Source organism: Diabrotica virgifera, chromosome 8 (assembly GCF_917563875.1).
Source record: "Diabrotica virgifera virgifera chromosome 8, PGI_DIABVI_V3a".
NCBI classification, from domain to species: Eukaryota; Metazoa; Arthropoda; class Insecta; order Coleoptera; family Chrysomelidae; genus Diabrotica; species Diabrotica virgifera.
The window spans coordinates 70,337,534-70,357,619 of NC_065450.1; the positions used below are offsets into that span (position 1 = coordinate 70,337,534).

General features: G+C 35.2%; 2 protein-coding genes and 1 long non-coding RNA gene across 3 annotated transcripts in view; 1 reads left to right on the forward strand and 2 right to left on the reverse strand.

Annotated features, from left to right (window-relative positions):
* Positions 1–2,296: 2,296 nt before the first annotated feature.
* On the reverse strand, positions 2,297–2,875 carry LOC126890178 (uncharacterized). The gene has a single exon (XM_050659032.1). It carries the CDS (start codon positions 2,873–2,875, stop codon positions 2,297–2,299), a length of 579 nt encoding a protein of 192 aa, XP_050514989.1.
* Positions 2,876–6,072: 3,197 nt separating this feature from the next.
* The window catches only part of LOC114340774 (F-box only protein 28), a 40,917-nt gene continuing 26,903 nt past the window's right edge, over positions 6,073–20,086 (reverse strand). The window contains exons 4-5 of the mRNA XM_050658313.1: positions 15,910–16,070; positions 6,073–6,754 (exon numbers count right to left, since the gene is read on the reverse strand). Of these exons, the coding sequence (XP_050514270.1) occupies positions 6,131–6,754; positions 15,910–16,070 (785 nt within the window). The 3' untranslated portion in view covers positions 6,073–6,130. The remainder of the gene's footprint in view (positions 6,755–15,909; positions 16,071–20,086) is intronic.
* Positions 8,422–13,538, forward strand: LOC126889749 (uncharacterized). The gene is made up of 2 exons (XR_007700163.1): positions 8,422–8,925; positions 13,395–13,538. It is a non-coding gene; the product is annotated as an uncharacterized LOC126889749 (long non-coding RNA).

Here is a 20,086-nt window from a genome sequence, read left to right on the forward strand (position 1 = left end):
CAAAAAATCAAACGGTAAAATATAATAAATAAACTTTAAATTCTTATATTCTTTATAATATATATTGCTTCTAAAATTATATACACACGCTTTAAAATGTCTCCACCAGCTTTGTGTAATAAAATCTATAAGATTTTATTTTATTGTAAAAGTGATAGTCTATCAGCCAGGAGAGTATGCACTTATATATTCCCTAGGTACCTTGACGTATTTTCAAGTTGTTTTTCTTTGATTAGATTCGATTTTTGGAGGGCACCAGGCTGAAAACCATCAGATAATTTCTTATTAACAATTAAATTGTTTACATGATTGTATCTCCTAAACTATTAGAGATATTTAATTTTACCAAAATTAAAATTGTTCCTTTTGAAAAATTTGAACAAAATGTCGTTTGGTAAATTTTGATCGGATTGTTAGAACGGGACTTGTAACAAATTTCGTGCAAATTCGCAACTTTTAGTGAAATTTTTAATGTTTTAATTTTTAATGATTTTACAGTTAATCGCACGTATGAAAACTCAGTTATACTTGGATAAGTCCCATTTTTGTCAAAACGACCAATTTTCATTTTGGTAAAATTAAATATCTCTAACAATTTAGGTGATACAATTATTTAAAGAATTAATTTGTTAATAACAAATTATTTGATGGGTTTTTCCAGCCATGTAACCTCGAGAAATAGAATCAGACCATCCCCCCTTGTTCCTGGACTAAAAGTTGATATTTTAGTAAAAATAATACAGATTTTGGTCACACAATAACCTATCCTATAAGTAATATTAATTTGTGTATCTACAATATTTTCGTCTTATATTAAAATTAATAGAGTCCTCTATACTGTTTGTCGTTTCACTGATTTACAATTCTATAAACACTTGTGTACATGTATGCTACCTTACTAGTTTTTATTATTAAAAAGTTAGCATCATTTAATGAATTTGACTTTTTCTGACAACCTTGCTTATCTACAAGTATTTGATTTATTAAATGAACTAAATAATTATGAATTATGATATATGCATATTGCATATACGGAATAAATATATGCTTTTAGTCACTGACTATCCTGACCAATGGCGATTTTTATGTATGTTCTGCCGAAAATCAAAATGGCACAGTGATAAAAACTGTAAGAGAGCCAATAGTTCCTAAGGTATGATCTCTAATGGATTGTAGGAATCAAGATGTCACTTTAAGCAAACTAGAGAGCAATGTAATAAGGCCGTTCGCACATGGGTCCACGCTTTAAGTAATCGACTCGATTCCAGTCGCGTAAATCTTTCCCCGTCACTCAAGTTCCTTAGTTGTGGCATTGAGCTCCACAGACGGGACGTTTAGGATTGCAACTCCCCTCGTGTTCTACGACTCTCGTCCCTTGCGATCGATAGCGCACGAGAAAGTTCGAGTGAGACGCACACTTTTCAAGTTTATTTTATTTGTTTCCTTTGTTTTTTTGTAGATTTTTGCGCTAAATTAAATTTTAGTTTTTTTTTAAGATCGGCGAATGTTATGTTCGTTGATTGTAGTATTCTTTGCGTCAAGATATAAGAAATTTGGTGTGGCGCTGGTGGGATGTCCCTACCGATTTAGTATCATAATAACAAACAACAAACCCTACAGGAGCGGATTCGCTAAAATTAAGGGGAAAGGAACAAATGCAAAATTTTGACGCCTGTCAAAATTTTCAATGTGTTTTAAATGTAATCATTTTTTTCGAATCCTGAGAAAACTAATATGTAAGTATTTTTGAAAAATTTAAACGCAGAATGAAAAATTACTTTATTACCGAGGGCCGAAAGTCCCTTGGAATGAATTAAAAGTTTCTTTTGAATGAGATATTTGAAATTAAAAATCACACTAAATTTTCTCTTAGTTTTTCACCCCTAAACTAATTAAAATAAACATTATAGAAGTTTTCAGGGACTTTCGGCCCTCGGTAATAACGTAACGGCTTAAAGCCGAAAGTTCGTACCCATCCCCTTAACAAAAAAAAATCAAGTCTTCAAGTAGATATAATATTTTAATGGGGTTGGAATAATAAATATAAATTTAAATATCATATCATTATATTTATTACGTATTTATATCTATGTAGTTATAGGTATATTCTTATGTACAATGAAATAAGAGAAATGAACAAATTAAAGAAATTAAGGAAATTAATGATAATAACAATAAAAGATTAAAAGAGTGGTAGCAAAAATCAGAATTAAAAAGATAACATAATAAAAAATAACATAGAAAATAGCATAGAAAAATAAAATTTGAAGTTTAGACGGAAAAAAATAAATACAAATTACAACTCTATGTCACTATCGCTGTCATCTTCACTAGAATCGTTATCTAATGTTATAATTATTGGTTTAATATGTGAGGTTAATGTTCTGTAATGATCTTCCGTTTTTATAACATGTGAAAGACAATTTTGCAACAGTGTTGGGGAAATCTTTTTTATTTCTTCTACAACATGTGACACCGATTCGCTACTAAATTTGGGACAGCAGTTGTTTCGCCGTAAACTTTCCTTAAGTTGGCTCCAGATTGATTCAATGGGGTTGAAGACACAGTAGTAAGGAGGTAATCGCAATACATTATGACCATCACGTTTGACTAATTCGTCTATAACAAATTGTTTCTCAAACACTTTTGTGTGAAGAACTTCCAACATTTCTTTTTTTTTTGTATATGTTTCTTCAAAGTACAAATCATTGTTATACAAAAAATCAGATATCTGTTTTTTTGTCGAAGCTACACCGGGGATTTTTCTAATTTGTTCGCTGTGATACGTTGCGTTATCCATTACAATTACACTTTTTGGAGGCAAATTTGACAACACCTTCTTTTCAAACCATTCCTTAAACAAGCTACTCGTCATATTTTCATGGTAGTCCAGCTTTGAATCTTTAATGTTTTTTGCCGATAGTAAAAAACTTTCCCCTCCAAGCCAGCCATTTTTGGATCCAATGTTCAGAATAATTATTCGCTGACCTCTATTAATTGGATAATAGGGTGCACATTTAATAGAATCGTCTGTCCAACCTTTTTGAGCAGTATCGTGGGTATCGAACCATGTTTCATCTAGATAAAATATCGGTCTTCCTTCATCTCTAAATTTAGACATGTTTCATCTAGATAAAATATCGGTCTTCCTTCATCTCTAAATTTAGATATAGCATCCAAGTATTCATTTCTCCGTTTAATTAGACGAGGAGAATCCATTATTGATGATCGCTTATTAATTTTCTTGTATCGAAAACCAATGTGATTCAAAAATCTTGATAAAGTTGAAGGCGAATACGTAATGGAATAGTCTTTAACAAGTTGATCGTAGATCATACTAAGCGTTGGAACTAGGTTCTTTGAATAGAAATTGTAAATTGCTCTTCTAATTACCTCAGCATCTTTTTCATTTACTGCTTTATGTGTAGAAAAGTCACTCCGCTTTTTACGAGGTTGAATTCTATTCGTAACAATTTTCCACACTGTTGTATATGACATTCTTGTCAGTCGAGATGTTGTCTTGATGAAGAATTTACCGTCTTCTGGATTTGGATTATCTTCTTTCACAGTTTGATAAACATTCCTAATAATTTCTTTGGCATCATCAGATAAATGTACACGTGTTTTACACTTAGCACTAGCTTCACCGACTTCAGACATTTTACTTGAATACTCGCGATCTAACCTTCTATCTAAATGCAGGAAAATAACTGCCTGAATGTGCAAATGTCAAACTTAAATATGTTTGCCCCCCTTTCATAATGTTCCATAATGTATGTTTTCTGGATAAATAAATGATACTTAATTTTACCTAAATACCTATAAGCACGAGAATTATGTGTAAAGCTATAGAATAATAATTAGAGGTATATCTTATCTTTAACTAATGCTCTTTCTAATGATTCTTTAATTTTTTTATTTAAAGATAGAAAGCTGCATTATCGGAAGTCCATTTTGTTTAAAGTGAAAACGATATAAAACATATTATAATCTAACTCCATAAAATTCACGTAATGAGCGCATTGGACATAAAAATTGTTTGTGATCGTTTGTAATTGATTCCAAGCAAGTTAATTTCAGATGACTAAACGAATTCGTCTACAGTAAACAAAATTTTTAATACATTGTCTAGAAATTTTAATTTTAATAATTTATTTGCATTGATAGGTAACGAGTCAGTTCTGTAAATAATATAAAGTACGGCCCTAGTAGCTGTTCCAAAACTATTGCCACCCGTCGCACAGACAATTGAGGGATTAGTAACCTCAACTATTTATTATGATACTAAATCGGTAGGGACATCCCACCAGCGTCAGGTCAAATTTCTTATATCGTGACGAAAAGAATACTAGTCGCTTTGTGGAAATATATTGTTTGTAATATAAAATTCTAAGAACATTGAACTTCTGTTTCTAAGTGTGTATTATAAAACTCTTTGGGGAAGTAGAAAAATACCCTTAATTGTATAATGCTCATTGTATACAAATTATACTAAAAATGTAACTATATCGTACTTTTCACAGATCAAAATAGTCGTTTTGGTTGATATATTAAAAATGCGTTCTTCCTGGTTGGAAGATGTGAGCAAACAGATTCGACTAGTGTGCGCAGAGCAATCGCTTGTGCCGCAGGGTTCGTACAAGACGAGGAAGACGTGCGAACTTCGAGACGTGTCTTCGATCGACCCATGTGCGGACGGCCTAATATGGGCATAAGTCAGTTAGCGTCCTCGGAAACGATGCATGAACGAATTCCACCTCTCGCGCTCTCTCCCGTGTTTATAAAAGCGTATGGACAAAACGTATTGTCAAGTGGAGGCCAATAGAAGAAGCACTACGGAGCAGAGGACGCCCATCAACCAGATGGACTGAATCATGGATGCAAGCCTCACAAGACGGAGACACATGGAAACCTGTACACCCAGCAGTGAACATGTACAGGTTACTAATATATTTTAAAAAACACAGAAGTTTATGTAGAACACGTATAGGTATGTTTGCTTACTGTAGGTAAATATTATCGGAAAACTCGTCAAAGACTTGACTATTGCAATATCCTGAGAAAAGCTTATTTCTCTGGACTAGTATGAGATTCTTTAGAAGTAGAAAATAATCTAGAAAAAGAAAGTATTATATGGATCAAAAACACTAATGATCAGTAAGAAATATTAAAGTTTTAATTGTTAAGATGTATAAACGTTATCTTTTTAACGACGTTCTACACCTTCGGCAAAGAATTAAGGATTTGCATGAAATTTTAGTATGTTATAGTTTACTTCAAAAAACTAAGACTTGATTTTTTAAAAATTGTTTTACCGTGCCGTTTAATTACTATTAACGGTCAAAGGTAAGTTTTAACATGGGCTCTTATGGGAATTCTTAAAAAGTTAATAACTTTTGACCCAAATTTACGATTTTTAATTATTTGTGCTTAAATTAAAGGTTTTTATTTATTTATTATAATTAATTTCGTAATTTATTCCGTAATTTCCGTAATTTATTATAATTTATTTTTATAAAGTATTCAATACTGAAACATATGATTTGAGTATTCTGCTATAAATGCATTGTTACCAACTTTCGCTTGCATATAAGTTTCTCCCCTTTCCTCTGAGAGGCATACCCCGCAACGAAGGTGTAGAACGTCGTTAATAAACTGTCTAGTTTTTATTGGCTCTTGCGAAAAATATTTGTTCATCGAGGACAGTCAATTTTGGGGGTATCGAAATTGTAAAAATTGTTTTAATGTATTATTTGTATTCCAAAGTTTGAACTTTGGAATGGGCAAATAAAGGAGTGACGATAGGCACCGAAAACCGAAAAAGATAGAGAAGAATTGCAAGAAATGCTATTAGACCTAAATACTAAATCAAACGAAATAGGATTAAAAATAATGCGAATAGCTGGCCACTAATGCAAAATGCACTAGATGCAAAACACGGCAAACATTATGAATGGACACATCTAAGGGAGGCTTACGTCCGACGATTGATGGAATAGCTGTTGATGATTATTTGTATGAAATTGCATTTTTAACGTGATATTCCTTTAAACAAGTAAAAACGCAAAAAAATCTACGAAACGATTTAATACCACCGATTCACAGGCGAATACATACTTACATCTACAATTTACTTTAAATCTATATCTTCGTGCATTTTTCTCTTCCTAGTTTTTATATTCGTTAACGGATTTATAACCCAGTTCTCTATAATTTGTCCAAAATCCGTATTACTGAACACCGACTTCGAACAACCATAAACTACTTTAGAAGATCCCTTCTCTGATGCTACCCTATCAGCTTTTTCACTATCGCCGCTAAAACTGGGCAGCTCTATCCTTAAGTTACCACTCTCACCACCTTCATCCTCAGCTTTATTGCGCTTCAAAGGAAGATCGTGAGACAAATTAGATTTTCTTTTTCGTTCTACGTCAAAATTTAACCCTGAGTAACTCTTGGGTAGAATATGGGTCTTGCGCGGTTTGATATTGGTCTTATGCAAACGCGGTGGTGACGGAGACGGAGGTGCAGCCGGTGTGGACCTCGGAGGCGAGGTAGGTACGAAGGTTTCTATCGCGCGGACGAATTCCGTGGTCAGGTCTTTGTATTTTTGATTCCATTCGTCTATGTGCTTCTTAAAGTCAGCCAAGGTAGCTTCTTGTTCTTGAATCTTCGTCTGTTGCTCCTGGATTTTCTTCTCCTGTTCTCTTATTTTTAGGGATTGTGCCTTTATACGTATGTTTTGTTTTCTCAACTAAAAAATATAGTAATGATAAGTTATACCTTCATATCGTCGCTGATTTGCAAAAAAGTGCCAAGTGACATTTTATTCAAAAAGGAGATATGTGCAAAAATGATAGGTATGAAGGTTCTACCTATTCTGTAAAAAGGGGTCAAGTGAATTACTTATTGTTGTTGAGATAGTTTCATAATTTTTTGGTGCCAAGTAACATATTTTTTTAAACTGGTTGTGTAGTAAGGAACTAAGTTCCACTTAGTAAAAATATAAAAATGTTACGCCCCTTTTTGCAAATCAGCGAAGATATATACAAAATTGATATACAGAGTGGTCCAAGAGTCTGGAAACGCCTAATTATCTCTTAAATAGATAGTCCAAATTCTACAAAAACCGAAATGAGCCTTTTCTGCAATATGAAGATTTCAAATTTGGTGCTTGAAATGTTGCCAGATTTGCCATTTTTCTAATAGCATTAGTCACTTTGAATTTTTAAATACAACACCCTGTATATTGTATTATTATAGGAAGTCTTAATTCAATACGAGCTCAACCATATGTTACACTTGGTATTTTATCTACTCACCAAGATATTAAATAAATAAAACTTCTCAGTGCTAAATAATTTTGAAGTAATTCAGTACATGTAGAATGCTGTGATTTTTACAGTAATTCATAAAACCAACTAAAGCTGTCAGTTCTTGTGTGTGTTTTCAAAATCTCTACAATAAAGATGGTTTTTAATAAAAAAAAGAGCGAATTACTATTTTAAAGGGATCGGTACATAGTTTCGGCTCCAATGCTATTTAAATGGGATTCATTTTTTTCAAATCCTGAGAAAACTAATAAGTATTTTTGAAATATTTAAACGCAGAATGAAAGATTACGTTCTTACCGAGGACAGAAAGTCCCTGAAAACTTCTGTAGTTTATTTTAATAAGTTACAGGGATGAAAAACTAAGAGAAAATGTAATGTGATTATTAATTTCCAATATCTCGTTCAAAAGAAACTTTTATTTCTGCGTTTAAATTAAAAAAAAATATATTTATTAGTTTTTTCAGAATTTGACAAAAATGGACACCATGTCGGTGGTTATATTTTCCAAATTTAACATTCGCTATCTTTGTCATACAACGCACTGAGTCGAATAGAATATGGTGACGAGACAGTGACAAGTTTAAATATTTGACATGGCAACGCTGTAGCGTTTGAAAAAACTCCAACATTAATTTAAAATCCCAATTCCCAAAAAGAATGTCCATTTTTTTAATTTATTTTGTGAAGTTGAATATCATCAAAAATATCCCAAGCCGTCCCTGTATACAGCCATTAAGTATTGCACAACATTTCAATGTGTTACAATTTATAAGAAGTGTTGATGCGTAGAAGAACTTTCTAGAAGAAATGTTGTAACCCCCTTTTAAAAAAATGGTTTGGTCCAACCGAAAGTGACGTGTTTTAGTCATGTAAGCATCCCTAAGGATCAAAATCGCTCGGTACTTCGTCGTACTTTTCCCTATCTGTAGCTTCAGAGCGAAGGCAGATCAGTCCGGTTTTAGATTTCGAAGCGGTATGATCCCGCTGGCCGACTCACTTGAAAAAGGGCGTAGCCCCTTTTGTTCCTCGCCGGTAATAAGCATAGAATGGTCGTTTTAGAAGTAAGAAGATCTAGTGTGCGTGCACGATGATTTTTCTGCCCCATAGTGGATTTGTATGGTAGAATTTTGTGCTCTCATACTCTGGTTGAGTTGTGACGCAGTTCTATAAGCCGGCATTGTGTAGAAGTCTTTGTTTGTTCCTGTCCCTATGCAAGTTCCAGTTGATTGCCCTGAAAAGTTTCAATTTCCCAGAAGAGCCCCCTTTGTGATTTGTGTATGGAATGTCTACCCCACACCCCACCCTCCAGTGATTGCCCTGAAATTGAAGAAAGAAGCCATGTCCTCCCCCTGCCCCCTGCCTCAGTTCGATGACCCTGTTTGTTGATGAACCCCTCCCCTGTAGTTTGTGACTGTGACGAAGAGTTTTTTTTGTTTTTAAGGTATGATACGTTTTTTTAATTTTACTAAATTTCAAGTGGATAAATTGCTGGTAAATAATTGTATAAAGAAATTTGCTTTCATAATGGTAAAAAAAGGCAGTGACTTATGACATTTGACAGCTACGTCAAATCTTGTGTTGAAATAAATAGGTCTAATTTTATTTGACATATACTGCCCAACAAGTTCAATTGTAATTGTTTTGTTTGTAATCATTGTAATCATTGTTTTTGTAGTAAAATTTTGAATAAACCTGGTAAGAGTTTAAAGTTTTGAATAAACGTTTTGTAAGTGTATCTACCATTTTATTTCTGTAACCTTGTTTTGGAAAAATTTTAACTAAATTCTAATGCAACTGTGTGTAAGTTTTAGAGTAGAAGAAAAAGAATGTGGCATAGAAGCCAGTATTGAGATAAAGTTACCTAGTATAACCCCAAACGAGGAATCTGAGAGGAATGTCTCCCCATTTGGTACCCCATAAGAGAAGAAAATGTCTTAGTAAGTACCCAAATATGAACCAGAGGATTTGTTTCGAACGGCGTCCTGTTTTTTAAATAGTAGAAAGATCCTCTAGTCTGAGTAAGTACCCTTTGTATTTGGTTATGGTAGTTTAGTCATCTTAACACCCCTTCACCCTCCCTAACGAATCTACGACCTAGCTCCCGCACAACAAATGAGCTGCCGTCCCGTAACGAGGCTTTATGTGTCTGCTTCTTCTTCTTTAGCCCCATTCTTACCCCCCAGTATCTCTATAGATAGTCTTTCCTTGTTCCCATATGAGCAGACATGTTAAACGCTTCAACTGGCGCCCAACGTGGGGCGTGTTATTTCTAGCCCCCCTGACCCCATTAGCATGTGCCCACTACCATATCCCTTTAGCCTCCTTTCGGTCTCATTTGTACTACAACTGTAAGGCAGTGCCCGTCCCCTTGGGCAGCCGATCTCAGTTTGTGGTGCAAGTGTTTCCGACAACATGGAAGCTCGACTCGTGTCATGTTTTGTATGCCCACTGTTACAAGTCTAGCTTGTAGACATGTTCAACTAGTAGTTAGCCTATCTACTAGTCCCCAATGTCTTTAGCCACCCCCCACTTAGTGTTATATTTGTAACGTACACCCTGAAGTTTGACCCGAGTAAATATCGCCCCAGTCTTCCCAAGTAGTTTAGCCCAGATTCCTCTTGTCTTGCCCCCAGAAACTGTTTCATGTCTGTTAGTGCCCCCGAAACTGTTTCAGTCTGTTAGTCCCCATGAAAGAGCCCATTTTTGTAGTTTTTGTTGCAGAAGTTAATAATTTTTCCAAAGAGGTGTAAGTATGTACACATTTTGTTGTGATGTTGATTTGGTCATGCTGTTGATTGTATAGGCATGTACCATTTCATACATCATAGTGTATTTAACTTGTAACCCCATATGTATACTGGTATTGTATTGTATTGTAAGTATCGTAGAACAGAATTGTATGTTATTGTAGCGTACTAACTGTATTGTATTGATATTGTACCCATGATGAAAGCATTGATTTGAATTTTTTTGAAAATATTGATGAAATATATAGACAAACAGTTGAATAAAAAAGTAACGTAAAATTTTTTTGAAAATTTTGGTAAAAAGTAACGTTAAATATTTTGAATATTGAATCCAATTATGAAGTATAACAGTATGTTGTATTTTTTGCATGTATTCCTATAGATCAACAGTTTTTTACAGAATAATCGTTTTTTGTGATTTATTGATTTGGTCATTTGAGTAGATGTGTAATGTTGGTATGGTCCGTGTATGAGCTTAGTCCCGTATTGTCTGTGAGAAGTCATCCCCTTGAGGAGTGACCCCATGAAGAAGTGAAGAGGGAAACCGTGGAGAGGCCCCCCACTTATTCATGAAGAAGTGAAGAGGGAAACCGTCGAGAGGCCCCCCACTTATTCAAGAAAAAGCCCCCCCCTTGTCTGTGTTGCCCCTTGTTTTTTTTTTGACTAATCTATCTTTGTAGGTGTCAAAAGGATGCCAGAGGTTGGTTGAAAAGAGCCCGTGAAGTGAAGTAGTTGAAGTCCCCCCGTGAATGAAGTATGTCTTTTTGTATCTGACATGTCACAAGTGTAATACTCGTGATGAAGGAAGTGTTGTTCAGCTATCTGTGAACACTTTCATTAGTAGTCGGAGCAAGAAATGTCTTATCCCGTGTGAGCTCATATAGGAACCAAATTTCAATATTGTTTGTGTTTGTAAGCCCCTGAGTATATCTAGAAGTCATTGAGTATGTTGTTGTCTGTTTGTTTGTCTATCCCTGTTTTGTCTGGAAGTTTTAGAGCCCGTTGTCCCGTGTTGTTTATTAGCCCGTGTTGTCTATTAGCCCGTGTCCGTGCTGGAGTTTGATTTTTTTTGGCGAATAGTTAGTTGACCTCTCTTCTGTTTGTTGATTTAAAGTAGGCCAAGAGCAGAAGCTGTGACAAGGCTGGTGAGGTTAGGATCTGGCCGCGTTGAGTACAGGTGAAGCTTGCTTTCGGTCGATAAATGGAAGCGGTTGTTCGTCAGGACTGTCATACTTTCCAATGTCCCTTTGGTCTTTCCCTTGTGTGTTGCTTTCATCCCGTTTTGAAAAAGTAGCCCCCCGTTTTGAAAAATAAAGTCCACCCCCAGTCTTGAGAAATGAAATGCCCCCAGTTTTGAAAAGTAAGTCTATTCCCAGTTTTGAAAAGTAAAGCCCAACCCCCCTGTCTTGAAAAATGAAGTCTATCCCCTGTTTCGAAAAGTGAAGTGTAGCCCTGTTTTGAAAATGAAGTCTTTCCCCAGTTTGTGATTTGAAAATGAGAGAGTTGTCTTGTGAACTTTCATGAAAGGTTCTTATGTCCTAGATTGGACTGTTGACTGAAAAAGTAATGATGTAGTGTTCTCTATATCATGTGTTGCGTTCATTTCCCTTAGTCTTGTTTAAAAAGTTTGATATCCCGTTTGAACCCAGTATACTAGTCTTTTTGGTCTTTTATTGTTGTCACACGTATCCCCTCTCCCCCCTTGTTAATATTGTTTTGATTTTAGTCCTTGTTGTTGTCATATACCCCTTTGTCTAGCCCTGTCTTGTTTGAATGAGTTGTTGAGGTAAGTTGTTGGTGAGATTTTGTCTCACTGAGGTGTTTAGACTGGATTGTCTAAATCCTCATTTTGCAGAACCGTTGCCAAAATGTCCCGTGAAACTCGCTAGGTGTTAGCTGAGTTTGGGCAGATGTATATCTGTCATATTTTTTTTAGTTTTTGAGAACCGCTCGCGGTTAGGCAACGAGGTTATAAGGCTGTGTCTGCCCTGGTATGTCACTTGTGTTACTGCTGTGGATGTCAGCGAGGTCCACACAGGGCACAAGTTTAGTTTCTTTCCCAAGGCACAGAAACTCTTGTCACCTACAGTTCTTTGTAGAGTCAATAAACATTTAAGTCTACTCGACTTTAAAGAGTCTGGCGATTGATGGCACGCTAGCCCAATCCCTAACGCCTTTTTTGTTTTGTTTAATCCCCACTAGCCATTATCTAAATATTTTGATATTGTCGTCCTGTCACACCTAAGATGTCCATGTTGGATTTTTTTCTGTTTGTTATCGAAAACTGGATAATCTTATCCAGGTTTCTCTTTTGCGCGGAGGCTTTGTAGCGTTTGAAAAAACTCCAACATTAATTTAAAATCCCAATTCCCAAAAAGAATGTCCATTTTTTTAATTTATTTTGTGAAGTTGAATATCATCAAAAATATCCCAAGCCGTCCCTGTATACAGCCATTAAGTATTGCACAACATTTCAATGTGTTACAATTTATAAGAAGTGTTGATGCGTAGAAGAACTTTCTAGAAGAAATGTTGTAACCCCCTTTTAAAAAAATGGTTTGGTCCAACCGAAAGTGACGTGTTTTAGTCATGTAAGCATCCCTAAGGATCAAAATCGCTCGGTACTTCGTCGTACTTTTCCCTATCTGTAGCTTCAGAGCGAAGGCAGATCAGTCCGGTTTTAGATTTCGAAGCGGTATGATCCCGCTGGCCGACTCACTTGAAAAAGGGCGTAGCCCCTTTTGTTCCTCGCCGGTAATAAGCATAGAATGGTCGTTTTAGAAGTAAGAAGATCTAGTGTGAGTGCACGATGATTTTTCTGCCCCATAGTGGATTTGTATGGTAGAATTTTGTGCTCTCATACTCTGGTTGAGTTGTGACGCAGTTCTATAAGCCGGCATTGTGTAGAAGTCTTTGTTTGTTCCTGTCCCTATGCAAGTTCCAGTTGATTGCCCTGAAAAGTTTCAATTTCCCAGAAGAGCCCCCTTTGTGATTTGTGTATAGAATGTCTACCCCACACCCCACCCTCCAGTGATTGCCCTGAAATTGAAGAAAGAAGCCATGTCCTCCCCCTGCCCCCTGCCTCAGTTCGATGACCCTGTTTGTTGATGAACCCCTCCCCTGTAGTTTGTGACTGTGACGAAGAGTTTTTTTTGTTTTTAAGGTATGATACGTTTTTTTAATTTTACTAAATTTCAAGTGGATAAATTGCTGGTAAATAATTGTATAAATAAATTTGCTTTCATAATGGTAAAAAAAGGCAGTGACTTATGACATTTGACAGCTACGTCAAATCTTGTGTTGAAATAAATAGGTCAAATTTTATTTGACATATACTGCCCAACAAGTTCAATTGTAATTGTTTTGTTTGTAATCATTGTAATCATTGTTTTTGTAGTAAAATTTTGAATAAACCTGGTAAGAGTTTAAAGTTTTGAATAAACGTTTTGTAAGTGTATCTACCATTTTATTTCTGTAACCTTGTTTTGGAAAAATTTTAACTAAATTCTAATGCAACTGTGTGTAAGTTTTAGAGTAGAAGAAAAAGAATGTGGCATAGAAGCCAGTATTGAGATAAAGTTACCTAGTATAACCCCAAACGAGGAATCTGAGAGGAATGTCTCCCCATTTGGTACCCCATAAGAGAAGAAAATGTCTTAGTAAGTACCCAAATATGAACCAGAGGATTTGTTTCGAACGGCGTCCTGTTTTTTAAATAGTAGAAAGATCCTCTAGTCTGAGTAAGTACCCTTTGTATTTGGTTATGGTAGTTTAGTCATCTTAACACCCCTTCACCCTCTCTAACGAATCTACGACCTAGCTCCCGCACAACAAATGAGCTGCCGTCCCGCAACGAGGCTTTATGTGTCTGCTTCTTCTTCTTTAGCCCCATTCTTACCCCCCAGTATCTCTATAGATAGTCTTTCCTTGTTCCCATATTAGCAGACATGTTAAACGCTTCAACGCGAATATTTTGAGATGTTGATTAAATAATATTGATAGTGTATTTGATAAATAATTGATTTTTAAGACGTGAACTTAATAAAAAGTTATTTATTGTTATTATTTATGGAAGATCCAAGCAGAGAATACAGCAGGATATATTCTGTGATCCAAGTATTTTGTTGTTAAAGATGTTCAAAATTGTAAGCGTTCCATAGCAACAATATATTATTAAAAATCACTTTTCCTCTTTTCTCAATTGAGTATTAGTTTTTGTTGTACAGTATATAAATTATTACAATCACTGAATATATAGTTAGTGAAAAAATTATCATATTAATTAACTGAATTAATAATTAAGGCAATTAATTATACAAATAACAGTTATCCAAGAACATTCAAAAGGCATCTCTTTAAAGTTAATGATGACATTTGTCAAGTAATGTTTACATATCCATACCAGTGAGAATTTTACTACACGTAATTTGCCGTGTAAAGACGGAAAAAATAGGGATAGCCGTAAAATATTTGCGCTTATGTCCTTAATGATAAGGGGCTATGGTGATAGAAAAAAATCTTACATTGAAATAGCCAACTAGTTCAACGATACTTTCCCAAAAGGCGACGGTACAAAAAATTCTAAGGCCCGGCGCAAATTGAACCTAAGCGAGACACAACCTGCGCCGGCGGGACGGGTGACCCGTGCATTTATTTTTCTAGCGCACCGCATATTGAACACAGGCCAACCCAACCGTTGGCCATCGACGTGGCGAATAGAGACGGGCAAAATCAGTGCGGACATGTAACGGTTACTTTTGATACCGGTTCTCAGTGGTACTGAGTACAAATACTGATTACAAAATACTGATGTATCTGATCCTTGTACTGAATTGAGTAGGCAACTTAAAATCGGTATTTCCGTACTCGTAACTAGTAACGTTTTAAAAATATCTTACACGTCCCTAGTAGTCGTAGCGGTATGACTTTCGAAAACATCGAATTTGATCATAAGCGGGTGCATAAAAAGATATCTTACACTGAGTATTTTATTTCTGCACATAATACCTACATATTTAAAATAATCTCTCCCCTACTGCTCGGTCATAACTAATATTCCTCAATTTACTGCTCGGATCACAATCATTTACAATTACTGCAGGATCACAATCATTTACAATTACTGCAGGATCGCAATCATTTACAATTACTGCAGGTCATAAACACTATCTGCATATGTATTTCGTTTCTAATTTTTAAGCATAAACAAAAATGATGTAATAAACAAAAATCTAACATGCCGACAAGTTGAATTTGAGGGTAATACGATATTTTTATCGATCACGGTTTTAAGTAACATTCATTTTTCACCTTATTTTTCTAATAATGTGATTTTGTAAAGGCATAACTTTGATTATTAATTTCGTATCGCCGCTTATTTAGTCTGCCAAAAGTTATCAGAATTTAATGACAAAGACAGCGCAGTTTTCACTCGGGGTGTTGACTATGCTAATATTTATATTTATCTTAATAAATTGTACTTAGGTACCATCAGTATTCATTTCAGATACTTCCATCTCGCAAACAAAAACACGTAAAAATAAACATCTGGCAGTGAGTCACGCGTCCCACGGCCCAAGAAAACTGTACGCCGATGACAAACGTTCCCAAGCGAGACCTGCGAACGCATGAACTGATAGAAGGATGCGCAATATTGTCTACGCAGCTCGCCGGCGCAGGTTGTGTCTCGCTTAGGTTCAATTTGCACCGGGCCTTAAGCGCTTTGAGGAAACTTTGCGAGTAAAAGATGGCATTCGAACAGGTAGACCAAAAACTTAGGGTTTCCAGACTTTTGGGTTCACTCTAAAGATTTATATATTTGTACATACCTTTTGGAATAATTTCTGAGTACTCAATGTTAAAAATGAAATATGATACTTATGGGTTTTACTTTGTTTTTTAACTTTGTGTATCTCGTTGGACAGTGAATTGTGCGCATATATAAGTCTTGGTGTCTTCGAACTTGAAGGTGGGCAACCATAAGATAACGCTATAAAATAAAATAAAAACAATTAGTAGATTCAGGCATAAAAATAAAACGCAGAATAGCAAGCACTAAAACTACTTTTATAAAAATGAAGTCATTTCCTTGCCATAATCAGCTCAGTTTAGAATTAAGACAAAGAATGATTAAGTGCTACGTTTGGCCTGTACTTTTGTATGGTGCAGAAGTGTGAATACTAAAAGTATCGACCATGAACAGAATTGAAGCATACGAAATGGGTATTTATCGACGGATACTGAAGATATTTTGGACAGCAAGAAAAACTAATAAGGAAGTACTAAGGACGGTCAACAAAGGTAGAGAATTGTTGTATGTATGTATCGGTTTTAGAACGTCTTTCGACGTTGTCCGATGCCTAACTTCCACGTCCTTCTATCATCCCATTGACCATCTCTAAGATTCCTTGCACTCATTGCTTTGGTTAACCCTTCTTTCCATGTCTTTTTGGGTCTTCCTCGTTTTTTGCGGTTTGGTGGTACCCACTGCATGATCTTTTTGGGCAATCTTGTGTCTTCCATTCTTTGAACATGACCATACCAAATCAACTGTTTCCTCTCAATGTCTGTTGTTAAGTAACCATCTATTCCAATTTGTCGTCTTACTTCCTCATTTCGAACTCTTTCCCTACGGGATATACCTAACGATCTTCTAAACACATCCATTTCTACAGCTTCTAATTTTTTCCTGTTGTTCTCGGTTATTCTCCAAGTTTCTGCTCCGTAAAGTAGGCTGCTTGTAATAAGTGTTTCATAGATATTGTATTTTCGCTGTATTCCTATTTCGGAGCTCCAAAGTATTCCATTTAGGCAGCCAATTGTTCTTCTAGCTTGTGTTCCCTTTTCTTTATTTCCTCATCGTCTTTTCCCGTTCTATCGAAGATTACTCCCAGGTACGTGTATTCACTACAGGATGTGATTTGTTCATTATCCTCTAGTTCGATATTGGATAGCTCAGCTCCTATGGGTAGGTCTTTAGTTTTTTCCACATTAATTTCCAAGCCCCACTGTTCATATTCCTCTTTTAGTTTTCTTGCCATATACTGTAGGTAGTCTTTATCATTAGCTATGATGACTTGGTCATCAGCAAATTGTAAGGTATATAAACAAACCTCTCCGAGGTCTATACCCATACCGTGGCATTTACGTTTCCACTGGTTAGTGCTTTTGCAACATATATCTTGAACAAAGTTGGTGAAATACAGCAGCCCTGGCGCAGACCCTTGTTAACTATGAACTTTTTAGATAGTGTGTTGCCAATTTTTACTTGTGATGTAGAATTTTCATATAGATTTTTTAAGGCTTTGACTAGAGTGTAGCTGATGTTAGTTTCTTGTAGTGATTTCCACAATTTAGTCATAGGAACGTTGTCGTATGCTTTACGGAGGTCAACAAACATGAGATGGGTCTCTTGATTGGTTGCTGATTTTTTTTTCAATTAATTGTTTTAGACAGAAGACATTATCTGTGCAAGTCCTTCCAGCGCGGAAACCAGCCTGTTCTTCTTCTTCTTGTTCCCTATACTCCATCTCAATGAGATTTCTAAGAATGCGCCCGTACACCCGGCTTAGTGTACTAGTTACCGATATTCCTCTGTAATTTGAGCAATCCAACTTATTTCCTTTTTTATATTATAGAGAATTGTTAAAAACTGTTAAACATCGGATAGTGACTTCTATAGGTATCTGGGACATATAGTGAGGGGAAATCAATATGGAATATTTAGTCGAGGAAATGAAGCATTTTGGCTCGCAATTTTTTCGTCCACTATGGATTTACTTGAAATTTTCACAGAAGGTAGGGAATAGTCCAAGGATCATTTTCTATATCATGCCGCTGTACGCTAAAACCTTTTATTACCGGGGGCGGGAATTTTTTATTACATTTTAACCATGTAAATCGACGTAAAAGGTATTTCTAAGAAAAAAATGTTTTTTACATTTTCTTCGTAAAACTAATATTTTTCGAGTTATTCGCGCTTGAAGAGTAATAGTCCAAGAGCTGTGAGACATTTTTGAGTAGGTATTTTAGGCAACCTGAAAATTTTTCAGGTGACTCTTCCATGATAGCCTAATACAAAAATGCCGGTCTGGCTGGAGGGTAGCGGTTATTTTCCCCAAAAATCCCCCCCAAAGTTAAAAAAAAGGGTAAAAATTGTTATTACAAAAAATATCATTGACGTGACTTTAAAGTAAATTTAAATATTCAAATATAAAGAAAATAAACAGGCCAGGCGATTTGAGGGCGATTTTAACTCTGCAAGATACTTGCATGGGCGCCCCAGGATTATTTTCAGGGGATGCATCTGAACTTCAGAAGATTTCATCTGAATCTGTACATACTATTAACGAGTATAAAATATACAACTATACATGCAAAGCTATGCACATTCCTTCCGGACAGGGAAGTACAATTATTATTTTGACAGGGTATTTTTTTAATATCAAAAATAAATATTCTAAAAAGACAGAATTTTTTTTGGTGAAATTTTCCAACTGCCATGTGATCAAACAAATTACGCGTACATATAAATGAAAAGCGCTATAGGTAAGCAGCAGTGTGAGAAAGGGCGTATACCGATAGCTGTTTGCGTTCTCTGTTGTACCTGAGCGAGTCCGTTCGCTCTAGAAAAATCACGTGACCTGGCGATCCCATGTTGTTGTGTCTCGAAACGTTAGAGTAATTATTATATATTATAGTTTTTTAAGTAACTTTTTCTTAATTAAAGGAAAATAATACGTACTATACAATAGATTTTGCAAATATGATAGAAAAAACAGATTTATTATTATAAATATATAGGTAGAAAAGTATAAAAGTATAAACTAAATTAATTCTGTGTCCGAATCTTGTACTTCTTCTTCAAATTCCTCATCTGTGCTTAAATATTCACTGTCTTCTTCTTCGTCAGACTCCCCTCGAGACTCAGATTCCTCTTCTACATGATCTGCAAATAGTTGTAATATGTATTTAGAATTAATTAAAAATTAATTAGCGATAATTTAATTGAATTACTACGTATTCTCTGTCCTTTTATACGGAGTCGAAGCCTGGACAATCACGGGCGCATCTGAAGAAAGACTTGCCATTGTTGAGATGTGCTGTTATTGAATAATGTAAAAAATATCATGAACACAACACGTAACAAACACGGAAACATTAAGAAAGATGAAAAAGGCAAAAGAAATACTCAACACTATAAAGGAAAGAAAGATGAGCCAAAATAAATATTCATTCTCTTCTTCTTCGTCAGACTCCCCTCGAGACTCAGATTCCTCTTCTACCTGATCTGTAAATAGTTGTAAATATGTATTTAGAATTAATTAAAAATTAATGTATAACTAATACTTAATACTTTTCCTTATATTATAAATTACATCATGTTTTTTATTTCTTAGTATATGACCAAAGTAGCTCATTTTTCCTTCCTTCATAGTGTTGAGTATTTTTTTGACTTTTTATCCTTATTAATGTTTCCGTGTTTGTTACGTTTTGCGTCCATGATATTTTTTACATTATTCGATAACACCACATCTCAACAATGGCAAGTCTTTTTTCAGATGCGCCCGTGATTCTCCAGGCTTCGACTCCGTATAAAAGGACAGAGAATACGTAGCAACTCAATTAATCAATCACTAATTAATTTTTAATTAATTCTAAATACATATTACAACTATTTGCAGATCATGTAGAAGAGGAATCTGAGTCTCAAGGGGAGTCTGACGAAGAAGAAGACAGTGAATATTTAAGCTCAGATGAGGAGTTTGAAGAAGAAGTACAAGATTCGGACACAGAATCAATTTAGTTTATACTTTTATACTTTTCTACCTATATCTTTATAATAATAAATCTGTCTTTTTCTATTATATTTGCAAAATCTATTGTATAGTACGTATTATTTTCCTTTAATTAAGAAAAAGTTAAAGTAAACACCATCTATCTATCGCCCGTCGGCAAATTCAAACAAAAATATAACTCCAGACCATCTTTGACCACCTTTAGTCC

Bases quoted from the DNA above. Each gene is read 5' to 3' on its own strand.
- LOC126890178 (XM_050659032.1), bottom strand. From the start codon at position 2,875: ATGACGAGTAGCTTGTTTAAGGAATGGTTTGAAAAGAAGGTGTTGTCA.